Here is a 22,354-nt window from a genome sequence, read left to right on the forward strand (position 1 = left end):
GGGAGCAGGGCCGGGGCGGGAGAGTGCTAGAGTTCTGTCTAGTCAAGTTGAGTGGGATCAGTTCCAATCTGTTACCTCCGAGGATGTGGACAGGCTGCTTGGACGAGTGAAACCAACCACCTGTCTCCTGGATCCTTGCCCATCCTGGCTTATAAAAGCTAGCCGGGAAGGACTGGGCGATGGGCTTCGCGGGGTGGTGAATGCTTCCCTCCGTGAGGGAGCCTTCCCAGACCCACTGAAAGAGGCGGTTATTAAACCGCTTCTTAAAAAACCATCTTTAGATGCAGCCACAATGGCCAACTATCGCCCAGTCTCAGATCTTCCATTCTTGGGCAAGGTGATAGAGCGAGCGGTTGCCGAACAACTCCAGGCACGCCTGGAAGAAGTGGACCATTTGGATCCCTTCCAGTCGGGATTCAGGCCTCATCATGGGACTGAAACTGCCTTGGTCGCACTGGTTGATGATCTCCGGCGGGCTAGGGACAAAGGTGAGAGCTGTTTCCTAGTTCTGCAGGCTCTCTCAGCGGCGTTTGATACCATCGACCATAACATCCTTCTGGACCGTCTTGAGGGGCTGGGAGCTGGGGGCACTGTCCTACAGTGGTTCCGCTCCTTCCTCCTGGGCCGTGTTCAGAAAGTGGTGGTGGGGGATGAGTGTTCAGACCCCTGGGCTCTCACTTGTGGGGTGCCTCAGGGTTCTGTCCTCTCCCCCATGCTTTTCAACATCTACATGCAGCCGCTGGGAGAGATCATCAGGAGGTTTGGGCTGGGTGTTCATCAGTATGCAGATGATACCCAGCTCTACCTCTCTTTTAAATCAGAACCAGTGAGGGCAGTGAAGGTCCTGTGTGAGTGTCTGGAGGCGGTTGGAGGATAGATGGCGGCTAACAGATTGAGGTTGAATCCTGACAAGACAGAAGTACTGTTTCTGGGGGACAGGAGGCGGGCAGGTGTGGAGGATTCCCTGGTCCTGAATGGGGTAACTGTGCCCCTGAAGGACCAGGTGCGCAGCCTGGGAGTCATTTTGGACTCACAGCTGTCCATGGAGGCACAGGTCAAATCTGTGTCCAGGGCAGCTGTTTACCAGCTCCATCTGTTACGTAGGCTGAGACCCTATCTGCCTGCGGACTGTCTCGCCAGAGTGGTGCATGCTCTGGTTATCTCCCGCTTGGACTACTGCAATGCACTCTACATGGGGCTACCTTTGAAGGTGACTCGGAAACTACAACTAATCCAGAATGCGGCAGCTAGACTGGTGACTGGGAGCGGCCGCCGAGACCATATAACACCGGTCTTGAAAGACCTACATTGGCTCCCAGTATGTTTCCGAGCACAATTCAAAGTGTTGGTGCTGACCTTTAAAGCCCTAAACGGCCTCGGTCCAGTATACCTGAAGGAGCGTCTCCACCCCCATCATTCAGCCCGGACGCTGAGGTCCAGCGCCAAGGGCCTTCTGGCGGTTCCCTCATTGCGGGAAGCAAAGCTACAGGGAACCAGGCAGAGGGCCTTCTCGGTAGTGGCGCCCACCCTGTGGAACGCCCTTCCAGCAGATATCAAAGCGATAAACAACTACCTGACATTCAGAAGACATCTTAAGGCAGCCCTGTTCAGGGAAGTTTTTAACGTGTGATATTTTACTGTATTATTGGTTTTTATGGAAGCCGCCCAGAGTGGCTGGGGAGGCCCAGCCAGATGGGCGGGTATAAATAATAAATTATTAATTATTATTATTATTATTATTATTATTATTATTATTATTATTATCAGAAATGTCTTAGGACATCAAACTGGGAAAGTGGATTTTAAACTAACTGAAAAGGTTTTATGCCCTTGGGAATCTTAAATCTACCCCTTCGCCTTCCTTGAGTCCCTGGTAGGGCAAGCCAATTATGGCTTTATTCAAATGGTAATTTAGTCAGGTGATGCAACACTTCAAATGGTATAATAGATTGCTGAATCATGTACCCTGTACATGTACAGTGGCTACGTTAGTTTAAAAAAAGAAGAAAAGAAAAGAAAAAGTAGGTTTAAACCAAGAGGTGACAAAGCTATGCTCTGCACATGAAACTTTATTCAAATTTCTTTTTGTAAAATTGGGAGCCATTGAGGGAACGGCAGTGAGAAGGACCCCTTTTGTGTGTTTGTGTAAAATGGTTGGTTGCCCCAAATCTTTGCCCTAGCGGGTCCCAAAGGGGAAATAATGGTGAAGTACTGAACCATCAGCTATGGAAGAAAGGTTGCCAAGGTCCAAATCTAACATGCAAGATTCTTTCCACAGGTAAATTTCAGAGTTCTCCCACTCTGAATTGTCTCTGAGTAGTTGTTTTATTTAATGGATTTTTATAGATTTTATCAGGTTTTGTTTTGTGTGTTATGCATTATAGCAGGGACTGAAGGGGGACAGTTAGGGGGAACAGGTTTCCCTAAAACTGAATTTCCTCCCCCAGCCAGGCCTCAAAACCTCAAGCACTTTTCAAACTGCACTTTTCAAAGTTTTTCTCTAAAGCTAAAAGCTTATAGCTCAGCATCTTTCTATGTAACAAAGGTAGCTGAATTAGAACAAAGCCTTTTCGCTTCTCAGGCCTAGCTGACCTTGTCAAACAGTACATCTAGATTGTTGCAAACTTTTCCGGGAACAGAGCCAGGGAACAAGAGAAACATTTCCATGCAATCCTGTGAAGGGGGAGAGGGGAAAAGGGGGTTTGGGGAAATGGATAAAAACCTGCTGTAAAATGTTTTTTTTTCTGCAGCCTGTTTTGTGAATCCATCACACAGGTGCCTTTGCCCCCCCCCCCCCGCCCATGGCAGAATAAAGCTCTTTCTCTGGATTTAACCCCTTGGTGTCGATTGACCCTTTTTGTCTCTGCCCGGGTGCAACGTTTTCCTACCCATGGTTAAAAGGCATAGAAAGGCTACAGGACGTCCAACTTCCAAGATGCTGAGATCTACTCCCAGTAATAAAAAACCTGCCAGTGATCTACCCATTGTCTTTGCCCAGAGTTGTTGAGCTTTTCTCAGGGAGCAGTGACCAGAGTTGTGGATCCACCAGTAGATCGCGACTGACCTGTTGCACATGCCTCCATTCTAGGAACAGCATCCCTGACGCAGAATTTCACAGAAAGTCCTTATGATGATTCCCCTTTCAGACAGCATACCTGAACATAAGCCAGCAGGGTCCTCCTCTCCGGCAGCCCCAGAATGGCCTCCACTGTCCGGTGCTTGGACACCTGAAGGGCGTGGAGGCCTCTCAGGGCAGCTGCCTGGAGCAAGAGATCTTGCTCTGGCTCCAGCAAAAGTCAGGCTGTCAGTTCCTCACAAGTGAGAGTCCTGGCAGCGGGGAGCAGGTCTTTGGGATCCTCTCCCTCATAGCTGTCAACTTTTCCCTTTTCATGCGAGGAATCCTGTTCGGAATAAGGGAATTTCCCTTCAAAAAAGGGATACGTTGACAGCTATGCTCTCCCTACTCTTGTTTCCTCCAATACTCACCATTGCTGGATGAAGAAAGCCTGTGACACGTCCTCAAGAAGAGAAAAACAATAAATGAAATAAGAAACAGAGAAAATAAGAATCCACTGATTGCCTCGCCTTGTCCTCCATCAACTGCCACCAACTGCTCTCTCCTCCACTCGCCTCACTGCTAACCGAAAATGGCCGCCTGCAAGTCTGTGGTCCTTGTCACCATGGCAACCCCCCCTCACCTGGACCTGGGCCCACCTGGCTCCACCTATTGGGAGATGATCTATAATGAAATGGGGAAAAAATGTTTAAGATAATCTTTGTTAAAAGACCAGAAGAGTTTTCAGTAGCTATTTTAGGGCATGATTTACTAAAAAGATAAGAAAAATCTATTCATGTATGTGACAACAGCGGCCAGAATTTTTCTAGCTCAAAGATGGAAAAGCGATGAAATACCAGCGAAAGAACACTGGCAAGAAAAGTTGATGGAATAGGCTGAAATGGCGAAGCTAACTGAGAGACTTAAAGATAAGGACAATAATGACTTTAAAAAGGATTAGGAACCTTTTAAGATGTATATACAGAAACAATGCATAGAAATGAACTCACAGGCAGGATTTGAGTGATACACTTACAATGGACAAATACAAACAGAAAATGCAGTTATGAGGTAAAAATGAGAAGGAAGAGACAAATGTTACAACCTTCATTTTAATATATAAGGAATACAAATTTATAAGCAAAAGAAACAGAGATGTTATAAACCAGGAAGGGAAGTTGAGGGAATTCGCATGGCGGGGGGGGGGGGTGTTAATTGAAATTGTAAAATGAAATTTGAATATTTGATTATGTTAAAATTTCTTTAATTAACTTATTTAAAAAAAAAAAGAAAAGAAAGAAAAGCAATGGCTCCTCTTACTTAAGGGCCCCACAGACGTCATGGGACACCAGAGCAGATTCCCTTGTTGCTTTTTTGAATCAACCAGCAATACTGGTTGCATTTCCTTATTTACAGGAGGGCTGTTGGTGAAGCACATGACATGCTCTTCACACTTAGTTATCTATTAGAAGCACAGGCACAAATTATTGTGTGTGTGTTTGTATTTGCAAACTACCCCAGTCTCTGAGGGGTGAGATTCCAGGGATACCAGGCACTTCCCCATCTTCAGTTTTCTTGGAACGAAAATCAGTGGAGACTGCGTTGTCTTTATGATATCTAGTTTTATTTACTCGCATATACAACTGGAGTGTAGGACGGAGGGGCTCACAGCATCAACACACAAACAGATCTTGCTTCTCTATTAGTCGCAGCTTTGGCAAGCTGGTTTTGGGGTTTCCCACAACTCTCTCTGGGTCTTGCTTTCCTACCTAGCAGCCAGGTGAGATGGGAGGGGGAGGACAGCCCCCCATTTGCTGCATCTCTTGCAACCCAGCTCCTTCGTTGGGAATGCTGAGGAGGACACTCTATGGCCAGGAAAGGCCCGTGTCTTGCCAAGAAACTTGTCTGTGGGAATCGTGCATCCATAATGCTATGGAAAGGGTGGATGTCTTCTAGAATTCTCTGGTGTCACCAGAAGAGGAAGCCGTTCTTTTCAGTTAGGTCTGTTATCAACTGCAGAGGATGAGTAGCCTTGGGAGCCTCTTGGGGAGATGGAAGTATTTCGAAAGGAGAACACTCACCTGATCAATTTTAATAATAATAATAATAATAATAATAATAATAATAATAATAATAATAATACCCTGCCCATCTGGCTGGGTTCCCCAGCCACTCTGGGCGGCTTCCAACAAAATATTAAAATACAGTAGTACATCAAATATTAAAAGCTTCCTCACGGGGACTGACTGAGCTGACGGCATCATGCTTTCAGCCTCGGGGACTGACTGAGCGGGAGGGGAGAAGCTTTCAGCCTCAGACACTTGGCGGGTTCTGAAATGGTCGTGCAGGCCAGATTCACAGCCCTGGGGGGCTGGATTCGGCCCGTGGGACATAGTTTGAGGACCCCTGGTCTACACTGACTGGCAGCAGCTCCCCAGACTTTCAGGCAGGGATTTCATCCAGCCCTTGAAGGAGATGTCAGGGGTTGACCCTGGGACATTCTGCATGCCAAGCGGATGCTCTAGGGCTCCCCATATTTCACTAGTCTTTCAACGCTATGCTATTAGCAACCATGGAGATTCCACCTGCCTCTTTCGAAAGGAGAAAACTCACCCGATCAAATTTAATAATAATAATAATAATAATAATAATAATAAAAATTATTATTATTATTACTACTACTACTACTTTATAGGCTGCCCTTCTGGCTGGGTTTCACCAGCCACTCTGGGCGAATTCAAATAAAATATTAAAATACAATAGTCCATCAAATATTAAAAGCTTCCCTAAACATAAAAATAACAACAATCCATTTTCAGTCCATGGAATTAGCAATTAAGCATTTCTGGAAAGGGAAATGACATACTTTTGTATATTAGCATAAAAAGCATGCATGAGAAAGTATTACTCATTTATGATGAGAATAGGATTAATTTATTTTGAAATTTGCTTGGTTCCTCCTTGGTAGCCAGTGCGATTGTTTCAGCAGGGCTAGAACTCAGGACCCGCTGCCTTGAGGGACATCTAAAAGCAGTTGGACAGGGGAAAGGTCTCCCTTGGGAGGTGGGGGACTCTCCTTCCTTGGAGGTTTCTAAGCAGAGATCGGAGGGCCATCTGCCATGGATGCTTTAGCTGAGATTCCTGCATTGCTGGGGGTTGGACTAGATGACCCTGGGATCCCCTCCTATCTCTCCACTCCGGAATTCTAGGAGGAGCTTCCTTGCCTCCTGCAAAGCCCTTTTCCCTGCAAGCTCTTCCTCTGGTTTCTGGCCAAGGGAGGGAGATGCTCAGAGTCCAGCCAAGAGCCTCACCCCCAAAAGGATATCTGGGCAGCTGCCCCCCTTAATCCTTAAAAAAATAATAGAAATCTGAGGTTCTGCCAAGCTGAGAGAGATGAGCTGGAGGGACTCGGCTTGGCAAGGGTTAATGGGAAGTGAGCTGCCTTCCTAGAGAGGCCAGGAAGCAAGGGGGGCAGGTCCTCCAGAGCCAAGGCCCCTCCCTCCCTCCCCACTCCTTTCCTTGCTTTGGGGTCTCTCCTGCAAGGGCTGCCTCGCTGTCCCCTCCTGGGATCTGGTGAGTCTCCTCTCTCTCCCCCCCAGAGGGTGCAGTGGGGAGACGGGGGGGGGGGTCCCAGGGCTGCAGCAGGGGAGGGTGCCTGGGGGGCCTGATGCGGGAGGGGCCAGGTCTGCCACGCTCTCCTTCCTGGAGTTCAGAGGATCCCAAACTCATCTGGCCCTCCGCCCCCCCCTTCAGAAAAAATCTCCCTTCTTTAAACAAAGGAGTCCCTGGGACTTTAACTCTGTGTGACATCGCTCAGCCTCATTGCACAACCGAGGAAACATGTGCAAATGGTTTTCCAAAGCTGGACGAGGAGGTGGACTAGCCCCCCCCCCCAAAGAAACCCCCACGTGGAGGAAGGAAGGAAAGGTGGGAGAGAAAGGCCAGGAATAAAGAGAGGGATCCCAGCCCATAGTTTGGCTGCTGCATTGCGGACCAGTTTCCCAGTGTCTCCCAGGGCAGCTCCCCACGGAGGCCACTGCAGCAATCCCCTCGCACCCAGAGCATGGCATCCCAGGACCATATCCTCTCTGTCCCAAAGGGATTGTTGCTGGCAAAGCAGCTGGAAATGGGTGCTGCTACTCACCGAGCCTCCAAGGATCTTGGCATCATTGGCTGCGTATGTGTGTGAAGCTATCTAACAAAATAATAATAGAAAATTACCCACCTAAATATCAAGGGAGATGTCTTTGGCCCTGCCCACTTGGCCCTTAGGGGGTTGGTCAGATACTTACCTGGCCCTCAGAGCAAAGAAAAAGGACCCCACTCCAGGAGTCTGTCTGGAGAACGGCAGAGAATCCAAGTGCAAGAAAAGGAGAAAAAAAGCAGAGGAGTGGTGGTGGGGAGCAACTCCTGAGGACTCCTGGGTGAGGACCCTCACTAGAGCCAAGCATCCATTTTTCACAAGATACAAATGACTCCCTTCTCAGTCTGTTCCGACTTCATGCATTGCCTTGAAGGCAACAGAAACCAGGTTGATTAATCTCCCTGAAATCCCTTCAGTTGCCTCCACATTTTGCATTGCTAGAAGGCTAGAGACTTAGTTCTTCTCCTCTTCCTGCTCTTTCTTTTCAAAAAGATAGCTCATGGTCTGGGATGTGGTGCAGTCCAGCCCTGGTTTCCAGCAAGACTCATCCATGCTTGCTCAGGGAAATATTTCTTTTCGTGTCCTACAAATATTGTAACAGAACAATGTATTTGCTTTGTAGGATTTGCTACAGCATTTAGAAGGGCAGAACTTGTCAGAAGACTAAAGGGTTCCTTCCGATCTCTCAGAGGCTTCCTGAAAGCACAGATGGATGAGCGAGACTCAGCTGGCCCCGAAGCAGGAAGAGGCCATGCTAACCAAACTGGGAGCAGTGGAGAATTATGGGAAAACCCAGTGCAGAAAATCCTGGGTGAGGAGGACACCCTCCGCTCAGAGGTGCAGAGCCAGCAGTTGAGGCAGTTCTGCTGCCAGGAGGCCAAAGGACCCCGAGAGGTTTGCAGCCGTCTCTACCACTTTTGCCGCCAGTGGCTGAAGCCGGAAAGGCACACGAAAGCTGAGATGCTGGACCTGGTGATCTTGGAGCAGTTCCTGGCTGTCCTTCCCCCGGAGATGGAGAGCTGGGTGAGGGAATGTGGAGCGGAGACCAGTTCCCAGGCGGTGGCCCTGGCCGAAGGTTTCCTCCTGAGTCAGGCAGAGGAGAGAAAGCAGGAACAGAGAAAGCAGGTGAGAGAGACTTTCCTTTGGATACTCCCAGGGCTCCAAACAGGACAGAGAACATCCCATAATGGTCTGCTGATGGCCCATTCGTTTTCTGGGAAAGCATCCATGGAATGAGATCTCACACCCTTCAAGTCTTTGCCATTCTCTTTCTAATATTTCTCACCATTCTGTGTTTTTAATCCGTGTTTCTTTTTCAGGGAAAGGATCTCTTTGCAGAAATAGACCTGGATTCCTGTGAGGCAGAGAGGCCTCCGTTGGACACCAGAGAGAGCCCACTGGGTAAGGAGGAAGGTGGTTTTTCTCTGTATGGTCTCATTCTGTTGGTTTTCCAACTCATCTGGGGGTTCTTTTCATCTTGCTTTGGGGGGAGACAGTTGGGAAGGAGGGTCCAGAGGAGGGGAGATGTATTTCTGCACAACTAACATATGAAATGGGCACAAACGTCCAAATGCTCTCAGCAGGTAAGGCTTTCTCAAAGGCCCATCTGTAGTAAGAGATGCCCTGGCGTCCTGTTTACCTTTTTTCTCGTGCAGGTGACAGAAGGATGCCGGCAAGACCTCCTGATCTGTCTTTTCATGGGGGCAGAAGGGAAGCAGCGGCTGTGGAACCAGATCAGGTCAGGGGAAGCTGCCTTGTGGGGACAGAGGCTGAGGGATGGAGCAATGTCATGAACTGGTTGGGCAGAGAGGAATGGTGGGAGGAAGCAGCTGGGGAACCAGGAAGGGAAGACAGCTCAGAGCCGAAGGAGTGGAAGTGGAGGAAGCATGAGCGGGAAGAGGGAGAAGCCTGGGAAGAGGAGGTGTCAGAAGCTGAAGGGGAAACAGGGCTTAGTGAGCTGGAAGACTCTGTGGCAGAATGCAGTGCAGAATCAGAGGCAGAAGAGGAAGGAGGCGAGTGGGAGGAGGGAGTTCGGGAGGTCGAGGTGAGTCAGGATAAGGAAGAGCCACCGGTGGATCCCTCTTCTTTTGCCAGAAGCTACCCTCCCTGCTTGTCTCTCAGTGCCAGGAGACCCTGTGCATTGCAGGGATCTCTGCTAGATCATGCTAGAGACAGATGGCCATTCAAAACAGTCTTATTTTTTTTCTTGACTTCGGTTACCAGACGTCCCCCTTTCCCAGGGACTGTCCTCGGATTTGTGAATAATTCTGCGGACAAATACCATCCCTGGAATGTCCCCAGATTTCATCTAATGTCCCCGGGAAACGCAGCAGTGGCAGTCTCAGCAGCCCAGAGCTGCCTGAGAGATCCCTGCCTCCTCCTGCTTGCACGCAAGTAGCAGTTGGGATGGGGCTGCTCCAAAAGGCAGTGTAAAGCCTCGCTTCGCAGCTAAGGGATCTACGCTCCCTCCTGCTAGCATGCAAGTAGGAATGGAATTGGGGCTGCTCCGATGAGAAGGGAGGCATCGCGCTGCCTGAGCCTTGCCGCTGCTCTTGGCCTTCCTTCTTCGCCTTCCATGCCTGACCCACCGCACAACGCTTCCCCCACCACCACCACCGAAGAACCAACAACTCAGGGGCTACCCAGGCTCATGGAGAAAGGAGATAGAAGCCTCAGAGGAAGGGGAACCGTGGCGGTTGAGGTCAAGGTGGTGGCCGCCCCTCTTCCACCTCCATCGCTGCAGCATCAACGTCCCACACATGTAGTATTATTTATTTATTTATACTTAGTTTCCCCGGATTCATTGAAAAAAATCTGATAACCTTATACAAGATTCATCAATGAATGCTAAAATTGGTTTCTAAGTGGTGGACAAATGTGAACAAATAGTGGCCTGGATTCACCTAACCAGCCCCATCGGCTGCAAAATGGGGCCTGCCCCCCATTGCTCCCCCCTCCATGCCCCCATGAACCCCTTGAATTTGGCTCTAGGGCATTGGGAGGGAAGTCCCCAGAACAGCTCATGAGGAAAGGAGAAGTGAATCCTTCCATCAGGCAAACTGGAATGCTTGCGTAGGCAAAATAACTTGGAAAACATAATGTGGAGAACCACGTATTTGCACAGAGACAAATACCCATAATTAAAACGCAGAATAAAATAAGCATCCATATTTGAAATGTGCAGCAAAGCAGCCATATTGAAACAACACCGCAATGTACAGGAATGAAACAACAGAGCATTGTGTAGCAGATCATATTTCTGCTGTCTCAGAGGAGGACATTTCCCTTTTTCTTTTAGGGTTCATTGTGCTTTGAAGATGTCGCTGTTCGTTTCACGGACGAGGAGTGGGCGTTGTTGGATCCTGACCAGAGAGCTCTGCATAAGGACGTCATGGAGGAGAATCGTGGGATCGTGGCCTCTCTTGGTAAGGCTCCCTGTGGGATCCTCATATCTGCCTGGAACTTCAAAAAATACCTCTGTGGGACCAACCTCATCTATTTTCACAAAGCTCAACAGCGCCCCCTATAACACCTGGGAACCTAACACCCCTACAATAAAGAGTAAATTAGTTTTTTCTTTGAACAATCTTTCTCAAATTATTCCTTTCTCTACCAGTTTTGGGCTGGTCTGAACTTCCCAAGCCCTCTTAAATGTCAGCTTCAGGTTTTCTGGTTTTGTTTTTGCTCCTGTCAGTCTTGGGTTGACCAAAGAGACGACTGACATTGGAGATGGAGGGGATGCCATGACTGGGCCAAACAAAATTCATCCCAGAGAAGACCTGGGCTTATTGAATTTAAGGTAGTAGTAGCAGTGGTGATGATGATGATGATGATGATGATGATAGTAATAGTAATACAGTGGTACCTTGGTTTACAAACTTATCAACAGCAACAATAATAATAACAAGAGTAATATAGTGGTACCTAGGTTTACAAACTTAATCTTTTCCGGAACAGGATTGTTCTTAAATCAAGGTACCACTGTGATAATAATAGTATTTTTTATTTCTATCCTGCCCATCTGGCTGGGTTGCCTCAGCCACTCTGAGCGGCACAACACATATATAATAATGAAACATAAATAATAATAATCTGAACCCATATAAAAAGAACATTAACTTTAAAATTAACAACTTATACTAGAGGCCATCTTAAATGTTAGCTTCAGAATTGTTAGGAAAGATAAGTAGCTTCAGGTTTTCTGGTTTTGTTTTTGCTCCTGTCAGTCTTGGGTTGACCAAAGAGACGACTGACATTGGAGATGGAGGGGATGCCATGACTGGGCCAAACAAAATCCATCCCAGAGAAGAGCTAGACTTATGGAATTTCTTTTTTTTTTAATAAGTTTTTATTGAAGTTTCCACAAATTTTTAAGACAACAAAACAACACAGTAACAAACAAAAAAGAAAAAAGAACAATATAAAGTATAAAAACAAAAAACACATATAAGTTCAAATTTTAATTTCTTACAGCTTACTTTCCCGACTTCCTCATACCTCCCCTTTCTGTATTCTAATTTCTGATTAATTTGTCAGCAAATCCTTCCCTTACTTTTAGCTTAATTTTAATATTACTCATTTTCTTTTAATTACCCCTTACCGCTATTAACCCCTTATTTTATAATCCAGCGTCATTCTAACATTCATTAATTTTACAATATTTCCTTAAATAGTCCTTGAATTTTTTCCAATCTTCTTCCGCCGTTTCTCTTCCCTGGTTTCGGATTCTGCTCGTCATCTCTGCCAAACCCATGTAGTCTATCACCTTCATCTGCCATTCTTCCACGGTGGGTAGATCTTGCGTCTTCCAATACTTTGCAATGAGTATTCTTGCTGCTGTTGTAGCATACATAAAAAAAGTTCTGTCCTTCTTTAACACCGATTGGCCGACTATGCCCAGGAGAAAGGCCTCTGGTTTCTTAGGGAAAGTGTACTTAAACACCTTTTTCAGTTCATTATAGATCATTTCCCAGAAAGCCTTAATCCTTGGGCACGTCCACCAAAGGTGAAAGAATGTTCCTTCAGTTTCTTTACATTTCCAACATTTATTTTCGGGCAAGTGATAGATTTTTGCAAGCTTGACTGGGGTTATGTACCACCTGTAAATCATTTTCATAATATTTTCTCTTAAGGCATTACATGCCGTAAATTTCATCCCGGAATTTCAGGTAGAAGTAGCAGTGGTGGTGGTGGTGGTGAGGATGAGGATGAGGATGATACAGTGGTACCTCAGTTTACAAACTTTCCGGAACAGGACTATTCTTAAATCAAGGTACCACTATAGTAATAATAATAATAATTTATATTTATACCCTGCCCATCTGGCTGGGTTGACCCAGCCACTCTGGGCAGCTTCCAACACACATATAAACATGAAACATAAATAATAATAATCTGATTCCATATAAAAGAACATTAACTTTAAAATGAACAACTTCTAGTGGCCGAAATTGTGGCAACCTTTTGTGAAAAGTGTATTTCTGAGGTTTAATGGCTCATAACACTACTTTTTTGTGGAGAAATCCCATAAAATTATATAGCAATAGAAAGATAATTTAATGAAGAATGTAATGCAATGACTTTTATGATGGAGTATTTATTAGAACAGCAGTCATAAAGAAAAAACGTGAAACCTTTGGTAACCATTGGTAACCTTTAGCTTTCATTACGGCCTTACAATGCCTTCCCATGAAGTGAACCAAGTTTTTAGTTCTGCAGCTGTAAGAATGCCAAACCAAGACTGAATTATTGTCTCTGTTAATTGGGCTTTATTGCTGGGTTGCTTCTGACTAATAAGTTTCTTTAGTCGGCTCTATAGATTTCTGATTGGGTTCATGTTTGGGCTATTCCCAGGCCATTCCGGCAGTGAAATAAGATTATCTTGAAAGCACCTTTTGCACACAACAGCAACATGACATGGAGCTGAATCTTGTTGAAATAGAAAACAAACAAACAAACAAACAAATATAAATGCTTCCGTAGCTGGGTAAAGATCACCTGCGGAACGCTTAGTCGTGTCCTACTCTTCGTGACCCCATGGACCAGAGCACGCCAGGCACTCCTGTCTTCCACTGCCTCCCGCAGTTTGGTAAAAATCATGCTCATAGCTTCGAAAACACTGTCCAACCATCTTGTCCTCTGTCATCCCCTTCTCCTTGCGCCCTCAATCTTTCCCAACATCAGGGTCTTTTCCAGGGAGTCTTCTCTTCTCAGGAGGTGGCCAAAGTATTGGAGCCTCAGCTTCAGGATCTGTCCTTCCAGTGAGCACTCAGGGCTGATTTCCTTAAGATTGGATAGGTTTGATCTTCTTGCAGTCCATGGGACTCTCAAGAGTCTCCTCCAGCACCATAATTCAAAAGCATCAATTCTTCGGCGATCAGCCTTCTTTATGGTGATGCGTTTTACATTCCCATTAATGACGCTTATTCTGCCCACACCTTTTGCTGCCATGCAACCCCAGATCATCACACTATCTGCGTGTTTCACGGTCGGTGTAATGCAAGTAGGATGTAAATCTCTGATTCTTCTCGCGTATTTCATGCCATCACTACCAAGCAAGGAGTTTTGGGTCTCAATGCTCCAAATAACACTGTCCCATTGTTCCGCTGTCCAGTTAATATGGGTTTAATCATTTCAAGCTTTGCTTGAGAGATAACAATGGCTTTTTTCTTAAAATTCTAACATTTAGACCAGTCCTAGCACTCAACTTCACAGTACATTGCTCCATGTCATCTTGTATACACCCATATGATTTTCGTCTGTCATGTAGGGACAGTCTCTCCATTCTTTGATCGTTATCTGCCTTTGTGCACTTTTTCCTGCCTTTACCAGTCTGATTTTATAGTGATTGAGTCTCCTTATACCTCCTCAAAAATATAGAAAGGCCATCTTTGGTTAAGTTTTTCCCAATATTTCATCTAATTTCTGCATAATGGTAGCCTTGTTTACTTAATACTACAATTTTACATCTCTTTCTGGGTGACCAGTCAACTTTTTGTGCCATTTCTATAATTTTATTATGTTTTACAAACTAAGCAAATTGTGCTTCCTTTCTCTGGTTACGTGGCTATAACATTTGCTAGAATACGGATAATTAAATGAACTTTGTTGAATTGCATTCTTGATTAAATTATCTTCCCATTGATATATAATTTTATGATATTACTCCAAAAGAAGTGGTGTTATGAGCAATCAAACCTCTGAAATACACTTTTTTCCAAAAAGCTTCCATAATTTTGACCACTACTGTATATCAAACAAAGCAACATTCAACAACACATCACAATCTCATAATTAATATGTTGGTTAATGACAAACAAAACAGGTAATGAACACACCCCCTTCAGTTCTTCTCCATTTGTTCCTGAGGCTCTAACCCCTTTTTGTCTCCAATGTAGATTGTGATGAAATGGAAATAGAGAACAAAGGTGACCATGACAAAATCCCGAGAGAGGACAAGCCACGTAAAAATTTGGAGTGTGAAGAAATGTGTAGTCAGAGCTCCTATTCCGATTCCCATCAACAAAATCACATTGGAAAGAAACTCTATCAGTACATGGAATGTGGAAAAAGCTTCAGTCACAGCTCCAAACTCACTACCCATCGAAGAATTCATACAGGGGAGAAACCCTATCAGTGTGTGGAATGTGGAAAGAGCTTCAGTCAGAACTCCCATCTCACTTCCCATCAGAGAATTCATACAGGGGAGAAACCCTATCAGTGTGTGGAATGTGGAAAGAGCTTCAGAATCACCCACGATCTCACTTCCCATAAGAGAATTCATACAGGGGAGAAACCCTATCAGTGTGTGGAATGTGGAAAGAGCTTCAGTCAGAGCACCCATCTCACTTCCCATCAAAGAATTCATACAGGGGAGAAACCCTATCAGTGTGTGGAATGTGGAAAGAGCTTCACTGATAGCTCCTCTCTCACTTCCCATCAAAGAATTCATACAGGGGAGAAACCCTATCAGTGTGTGAAATGTGGAAAGAGCTTCAGTCAGAGCTCCTCTCTCACTTCGCATCAAAGAATTCATACAGGAGCGAAACCCTATCAGTGTGTGGAATGTGGAAAGAGCTTCAGTCACAGCCACAGTCTCACTTCACATCAAAGAATTCATACAGGGGAGAAACCATATCAGTGTGTGGAATGTGGAAAGAGCTTCAGTCACAGTCAGAATCTCACTTCCCATCGAAGAATTCATACAGGAGAGAAACCTTATGAATGTGAGGAATGTGGAAAGAGCTTCAGTCAGAACTCCCATCTCACTTCCCATAAGCGAATTCATACAGGGGAGAAACCCTATCAGTGCGTGGAATGTGGAAAGTACTTCAGGAATAGCTCCCATCTCACTTTCCATCAAATAATTCATACAGGGGGGAAACCCTATCAGTGTGTGGAATGTGGAAAGAGCTTCACTCATAGCTCCTCTCTCACTTCCCATAAGAGAATTCATACAGGAGAGAATCCCTATCAGTGCGTAGTATGTGGAAAGAGCTTCAGTCAGAACTCCCATCTCACTTCCCATCAAAGAATTCATACAGGGGAGAAACCCTATCAGTGTGTGGAATGTGGAAAGAGCTTCAGTCACAGTCAGAATCTCACTTCCCATCGAAGAATTCATACAGGGGAGAAACCTTATCAATGTGAGGAATGTGGAAAGAGCTTCAGTCAGAGCTCCGATCTCACTTCCCATAAGCGAATTCATACAGGAGAGAAACCCTATAAGTGCGTGGAATGTGGAAAGAACTTCAGGAATAGCTCCCATCTCACTTTCCATCAAAGAATTCATACAGGGGAAAAACCCTATCAGTGTGTGGAATGTGGAAAGAGCTTCACTCATAGCTCCTCTCTCACTTCCCATCAAAAAATTCATACAGGGGAGAAACCCTATCAGTGTGTGGAATGTGGAAAGAGCTTCAGGAAGAGCTCTGATCTCACTTCTCATCAAAGAATTCATACAGGGGCAAAACCCTATCAGTGTGTGGAATGTGGAAAGAGCTTCAGTAACAGCCACAGCCTCACTTCACATCAAAGAATTCATACAGGGGAGAAACCATATCAGTGTGTGGAATGTGGAAAGAGCTTCAGTCACAGTCAGAATCTCACTTCCCATCAAAGAATCCATACAAAGGTTGGAAAAACCATTATACAGATTTAGGAGCCAGGCAAATCCACACTTTTTAAACCAGTCCTTTGGCTGAATGACATTTAATGCCCTTTTAAAATGTCTTTTGTGTTGTTGTTTTTTAATGTTGTAACCATCCTTAGACCTGTGGGTGTAGGGAATAGCTGCCAACTTTCTGCACCACCTAGAGTACCCACAGAATTGTGGCTTCTACTGGCAACACACATAGGAGAACAAATGAAAGACAAACACAAGGGGCAGGAAAAAACTTGGAAAGGGCCATACCAAATGGACATCCGGTGTGAAGAGGTCACTTTCCACATTGCTGAACAATGCCACAGGTAGAGGATTTGAAATGCTAGAAGTGTTCTCCAGGGTAAGGGGAGCTGCTGGGAAACTGAACTACAGGCTTAAAATATTACTTTTTTAAAAAGTTGCTGCCATTATAGGCATTACAGGCAAAAAGTTGTAAAAACTGCAATCAGGGCCACGGGCTGAGCTGGTTGATTGACAGTGGGGCCAGTCACCACCTCATGCCATCGCCATCTAGTGTTTTTTTGTGGAACTGCAAGGCTTTGAAAACTGGAAGAAGTGTAACTCTTGCAGATGGTTCCAAGCGCCAACTAACTATGTCTGGCTCTGTTTATTGTTCGTTTTTACAGGCAGAGATTGAGGCCTATGTCGTTCCAGAGATGCAGTGCTGTTTGCTTTCTGTTTCCTCTCTTGTCCATGATGGGTTCAAAGTGTGTTTTGAAAATAATGTTTATTCCATTTCCAGAGGTGGGCGACAACTGGTCAGTGTTGAGTGCAAAGACAGGCTGTTTGTGCTAGAAATGCCTATTGCAGGTAAAGGTCGCACTGAGGATGCACAAGCACAGTGTGCTAAGGTTCCCATCCATGATGGGTGCCATCATGGCATTTGGCACCAGAGAATGTCATATGTCAACTGGGGGTACGTGAAGAAGGTCCCAGGGTGCACTGAGGGGTGCAAGATGAAGGCATGTGACAAATACCTGGAATGTAGGGCCTTCAAGAAAGCCAAGGTTCAGACGTGCTCTTATCCTAGGTCTGACAGGGAAACCACAAAACCTTTTGAGCTAGTCCATGCAGACCTTTGGGGCCCTCTGCCAGTTGCCAGGCGGGGTGGGGCCAAATTTGTGTTATCTCTGGTGGATGATTATTCCAGAAATGGGTGGATTTTCTCTCTGAAGCACAAGTGAGAGGCCGCTGCTTTGGTGAAAGACTGGATAACGGCAGTAGAACTACAGTTCTCACTGTGGGTCAAGAGCTTTCAATCAGATCACGGTGGAGAGTTCACCAGGTCTGCGTTGCAGAACTTCTTCTGCCAGAAAGGCATACGCCACAGGTTGACTGTAGCAAATTCTCCTCAGGAGAATGGAGTTGCACAATGCAGGTAGAGAACGCTGCAGGAGGCAATTGAAGCCATGCTCTTTGACACAGGGTTGCCCCAGCAGTTTTTGGTGGAAGCGTGGAAATCTGCGTCCTTCACTCTGAATCTTTCTTACAGTTCTGTAGTAGGGGATACGCCCTATTTTCTGCGGCACGGCAAGAAGCCCAAGGTGCATTTCTTCTTCTTCTTTTCCTACAATCCCTAACAATAATGCTTCAGGCTTTTTTTTACAAAAGTTAATTGGAACATTTTCTTCAACTCATTGTATATCATTTCCCAGAATTTTTTTTATTTTATTACAATCTTACCACATATGGTAAAAAGTCCCTTCTTTTTCTTACATTTCCAACATATATTTGAGCCGGTTTTATATATTCTTCCTATCTGCACTGGTGACATATACCATCTATACATCATGTTCATGTAATTTTCTGTCAGCAAAGAGCGGTCTTTAAATTTTAAATCAGTTTTCCACAATCTTTCCCAATCTTCAAACATTATATTTTGACCTATATCTTGTGCCCATTTAATCATGACTGATTTCACCTCTTCATCTTTTGTTTCCCATTCTAGCAGAATACTATATGCATCTTTCAGCAACTTCCCTTTCCCTTCTACAACTTCCTTTTGAAATCAAGATGTTGTGTAGCTAAATCCTTTCTTATTGTCTTCTTTGTATATTTCATGTAGTTGCCGATAGCGTAACCAACTCTGAAAGTGGTCTTTTATTTCCTCGTAATCTTAGTTTCCATTTTCCTTCTTGATCCTTTAACAGGTCAGCATAAGTAAGCCACTTTCCTTTCTTTCCAAGTGGTTTGAGCAATAAAGCTTCATGTGGTGAAAGCCACCAAGGGGTTTTCTGTTCTAAAGCATCTTTATACAGTGGTACCTCGGGTTACATACGCTTCAGGTTACACACTCCGCTAACCCAGAAATAGTGCTTCAGGTTAAGAACTTTGCTTTAGGATAAGAACAGAAAGCGGGCTCCGGCGGTGCAGTAGCAGCAGGAGGCCCCATTAGCTAAAGTGGTGCTTCAGGTTAAGAACAGTTTCAGGTTAAGAACGGATCTCAGGAACGAATTAAGTACTTAACCTGAGGTACCACTGTATCTCTCCCATATGCTCATTAGTGATTTCCTAATTATATGGTTATAAAAACTTTTATGTACCCTCCCTTTCCCATGCCATAAATATGCATGCCAGCCAAATCTTTTGTCATGTCCTTCCAATTCTAATGCTTCTTGCTTTTCCAACTTCACCCAGTCCCTAATCCATACCAGTCATGCTGCTTCATAATATAATGAAAGATCTGGGAGGGCAAAACTAGCTCTGTCTTTTATGTCTATAAGTATCTTGTGTTTTATCCTTGGCCTTTAGCCCCTCTCCCCCCGATAAACTTGGAAATTTCTTTCTGCCATTTTTGAAACATGCATCTTTCACAATTACTGGGACTGATTGAAAGAGGAATAGCATTTTTGGCAGAACATTCATTTTAACCAATTAAATTCATCTAATCTAAATACTGGACAGTGCAATAGCCTGATCTATTTGAAAGCTTAAAATGCATGAGAATCCTCCATTGGGGTGTAGGCAATAAGACACTATACATTGAGCATAATAGCAATTATACACAAAAATTCGGCCCCCCCCCACCCTTTGTGGAAATTGTTGTAATATGAGTACTCAGCAGCTTCGAACAAGCTTGATGTTTTCATCACATGATGGGTCTAAGCGTGGGACAGGAAGTTCCAAGCTATTCTCAGAGTTGTGTTCTCAGTATAACATGAAAGCTTCCTCTTGTTTGTGTCCAGGAGGAGTGAGTGAGTTGCTCAGAGGTTTCCTAGAGAGAAGTCATGCTTTTGTACAGTGTACAGTCCAGGAATAAAAGTAGAATGAAATAGACTACTTTTTCAGACTGCTTTCTTTCTCCTGCTGCTCTGCAAGGGGGGAGGGAGTGTGCACCTCTCAGGAGGTAGGTGTTGCTTATCCAAGACCTCCCTGGTCTGTCCGGATGCCAGCCAGGGTAGATCACCGGCAACAGGCCCAGAGTGCCTGGGAAGAGGAGCCAGTCTTTCCCGAGGGAGCCAGTTTCCAACAGAAATAACATACTGTCAGACACATTCCTACATAATATCACACAATACACCACATACTAATTAAATATCAGTTGCATATCTTGAGGCAATTGTGATCTTTTACATATCTTTTCAATCCTGGGGCACAGAGTCTTGAGGTTTAAAAGGTGAGAGAATGTTCTTGCAATTCAACTTTCCCCCCTTTGTCAGCTCCCCCCCCCCCCCGTCAGTCTATATCCTTTGGAAAGAGATAGCTGTGGCCACTCTGGTGTCTTTTGTTGTTGCTGCTGCAGGTAATGAATAGTCTTGTGGTGAGGAGGTCTGCGTTGACATCTGTAGAAGGGATATCCTGTAAGCGGGAGGGTGGGGCAGGACTTTTGGGACTTAAAGACACAGTTATAAAGAGAAGAGGTAAAAGCCAAAAAGGGGAGAATCTCTTTGAGTTTTCTTGGGAAGCTGCAAGCATTTTATTCATTTCACTATTATTATCTTAGCGAGTTAAGCATTTTAATCATTTCAATATTATGATCACATTTCAATATACCGGTATTTACTACTGCTATTATATGCTAAAAATACAAAAAAAGGAAAAATATAAAAAGAAAACAAAAGTAAAGAAGATAGATTACCAGTTAAACATTTCTTTCCAGATAAAAAATAAATGGACTTGATTCAAAGTTAGCAGATTTTTAAAAAAGTTATTATTAAATATTAAATAATACAAAGATATTATCAAAACCACACAGATTGTTACTAGGCAGGAACCTTAAGGACTAGGACGTGAAGGTGAAATGGGCACACGATTGTGGCTATCCAATCAAGATGAAAAATGGGGGGAATTATGGGAAAAGACATAAAATTCACCACGTGCTATCTGATTTTTAGATGGTACCTGACCACATCCAAATCAGTCAAAATAAATAAATAACAGCAATAAGTGTTGGACACGCAGACAAAATGAGGGAACCTTATTCCACAAGTGGTGGACATGTCCCCAAAGATAAAATAAAATAAAATAATTGCTATTTATTTTAAAGAAAACTAAAGCTTTCCCATTTGACATTCTAACAATAAGCATACCAAATGAAAATAAAAGAGTGTTTCTTTACACGACAACAGCGGCTAGGATGTTAATAGCAAAATACCGGAAAATGAGTTAATATCAACAAAAGATGAGTGGCAATTAAAGTTGTTCTAGTACCTTGAAATGGCCACAATGCCAGAACTCCCAAGAGACTGAGATCTACTCCCAGTAATAAAAATCCTGCCAGTGATATACCCATTGTCTCTGCCCAGAGTTCTTGAGCTTTTCTCAGGGAGCAGAGTTGTGGATCGACCACTAGATCATTTAACAAAAAAAATGATATAAACAATCGTACTATAAAAGTACATGCCATATATGAAGTATCACGATAATAGAACTTTTAACACAGTGGTTTCTGCAGTGAACAACAAATCTTGCAATCTTTATAGACAGGCGCAGCATTGATTTTAGCTACAGGTGACAGAAATCTACAGCTGTAAGGTTTTCTTCTTTACGTGACCCCTTTAAAACAACAAATGTAAAACAAACTTTATCCATACACAGGTTTGTTAATTTGTTAAAATATGTTGAATTACAACATTATATTCATTTATATTACTTAGAATATGTACAACGGATGAAGCCCATGAGAGCGAAACAAGGCATTATTCCGGAAATCGTTGTCAACACTGTGGAACTGTAATAGGCTCCAATTTGGACTTTATGAACATATGTGGAACAGAAACCAGCAGACATTTGGTCTTTATGAATGAACTGATTTATTGGGGACTTCTGTCTATATTATTGCACTTTATGTGCTGTTTATGTGCAAGATAAACCTTTGATATTGTGATAAGAATGTATAGAAGAGTATTGTTTATGTGAATCCACAGCCGGTTACGTCTTGTGTGTTGTACATTCAAGGAACAGCATTCCTGACCCAGATGTTCACAGGAAGTCCCTAAGATGATTCCCCTTTCAAATAGGATACGTGAACCTAGGCCACCATGGTCCTCGTCTCTGGCAGATGGACAACCCCTTCCGCAAAGCCCCCCACTTCCCCATGGGGGTCCCCCACACCACCCATCACTCACCAGGATGGCTTTGGCCGTCTCCTGCTTGCAGCACTTCTGGGTTCGGAGCCCCCCGAGCTGAGCTGCTTTGCAGTTCTGAACCACCTCCGGCAGGTACGAAGGGAGGGCTTCTCCACAGTGCAGAGTGGGGGGCAAGGAGGGCAGGTCTGAGTCCCTGCTCTTGTTCTCACCTCTGGGGGAGGGATGCGCAACTGCAGCACATCTGCAAAGAGGACATGAGGACAGGCGAGTCCGTCCCTGAGCACCTGGCAAGGCTATTCCAAGAGTTTTCTCCTGGATACCAAGTCCTATTGCAGGGGATGAGGGACATCCCAGGCCTTGGGGCTAATCCTGGCCTCCTTCAACCAGAATGTGGCTCCCCAGGCTAACAAGATGGTCAATATCTGGTTTCACTCCACCCCACCCTTTTAAAATCCCTAGGCCAC

At 44.6% G+C, this 22,354-nt stretch overlaps 1 protein-coding gene across 1 annotated transcript in view; it reads left to right on the forward strand.

The window, feature by feature from the left end:
• Nucleotides 1–19,348, forward strand: part of LOC309369088 (uncharacterized protein) — an 84,134-nt gene extending 64,786 nt beyond the window's left edge. Inside the window, exons 4-6 of the mRNA XM_081909736.1 lie at nucleotides 8,855–8,937; nucleotides 10,498–10,624; nucleotides 14,597–19,348. Coding sequence (XP_081765862.1) covers nucleotides 8,855–8,937; nucleotides 10,498–10,624; nucleotides 14,597–16,359 — 1,973 coding nt within the window. The 3' untranslated portion in view covers nucleotides 16,360–19,348. The remainder of the gene's footprint in view (nucleotides 1–8,854; nucleotides 8,938–10,497; nucleotides 10,625–14,596) is intronic.
• Nucleotides 19,349–22,354: the final 3,006 nt, after the last annotated feature.

The sequence above is a fragment of the Podarcis melisellensis genome (genome assembly GCF_964234715.1).
Source record: "Podarcis melisellensis genome assembly, chromosome: 4".
Taxonomy (NCBI): domain Eukaryota; kingdom Metazoa; phylum Chordata; class Lepidosauria; order Squamata; family Lacertidae; genus Podarcis; species Podarcis melisellensis.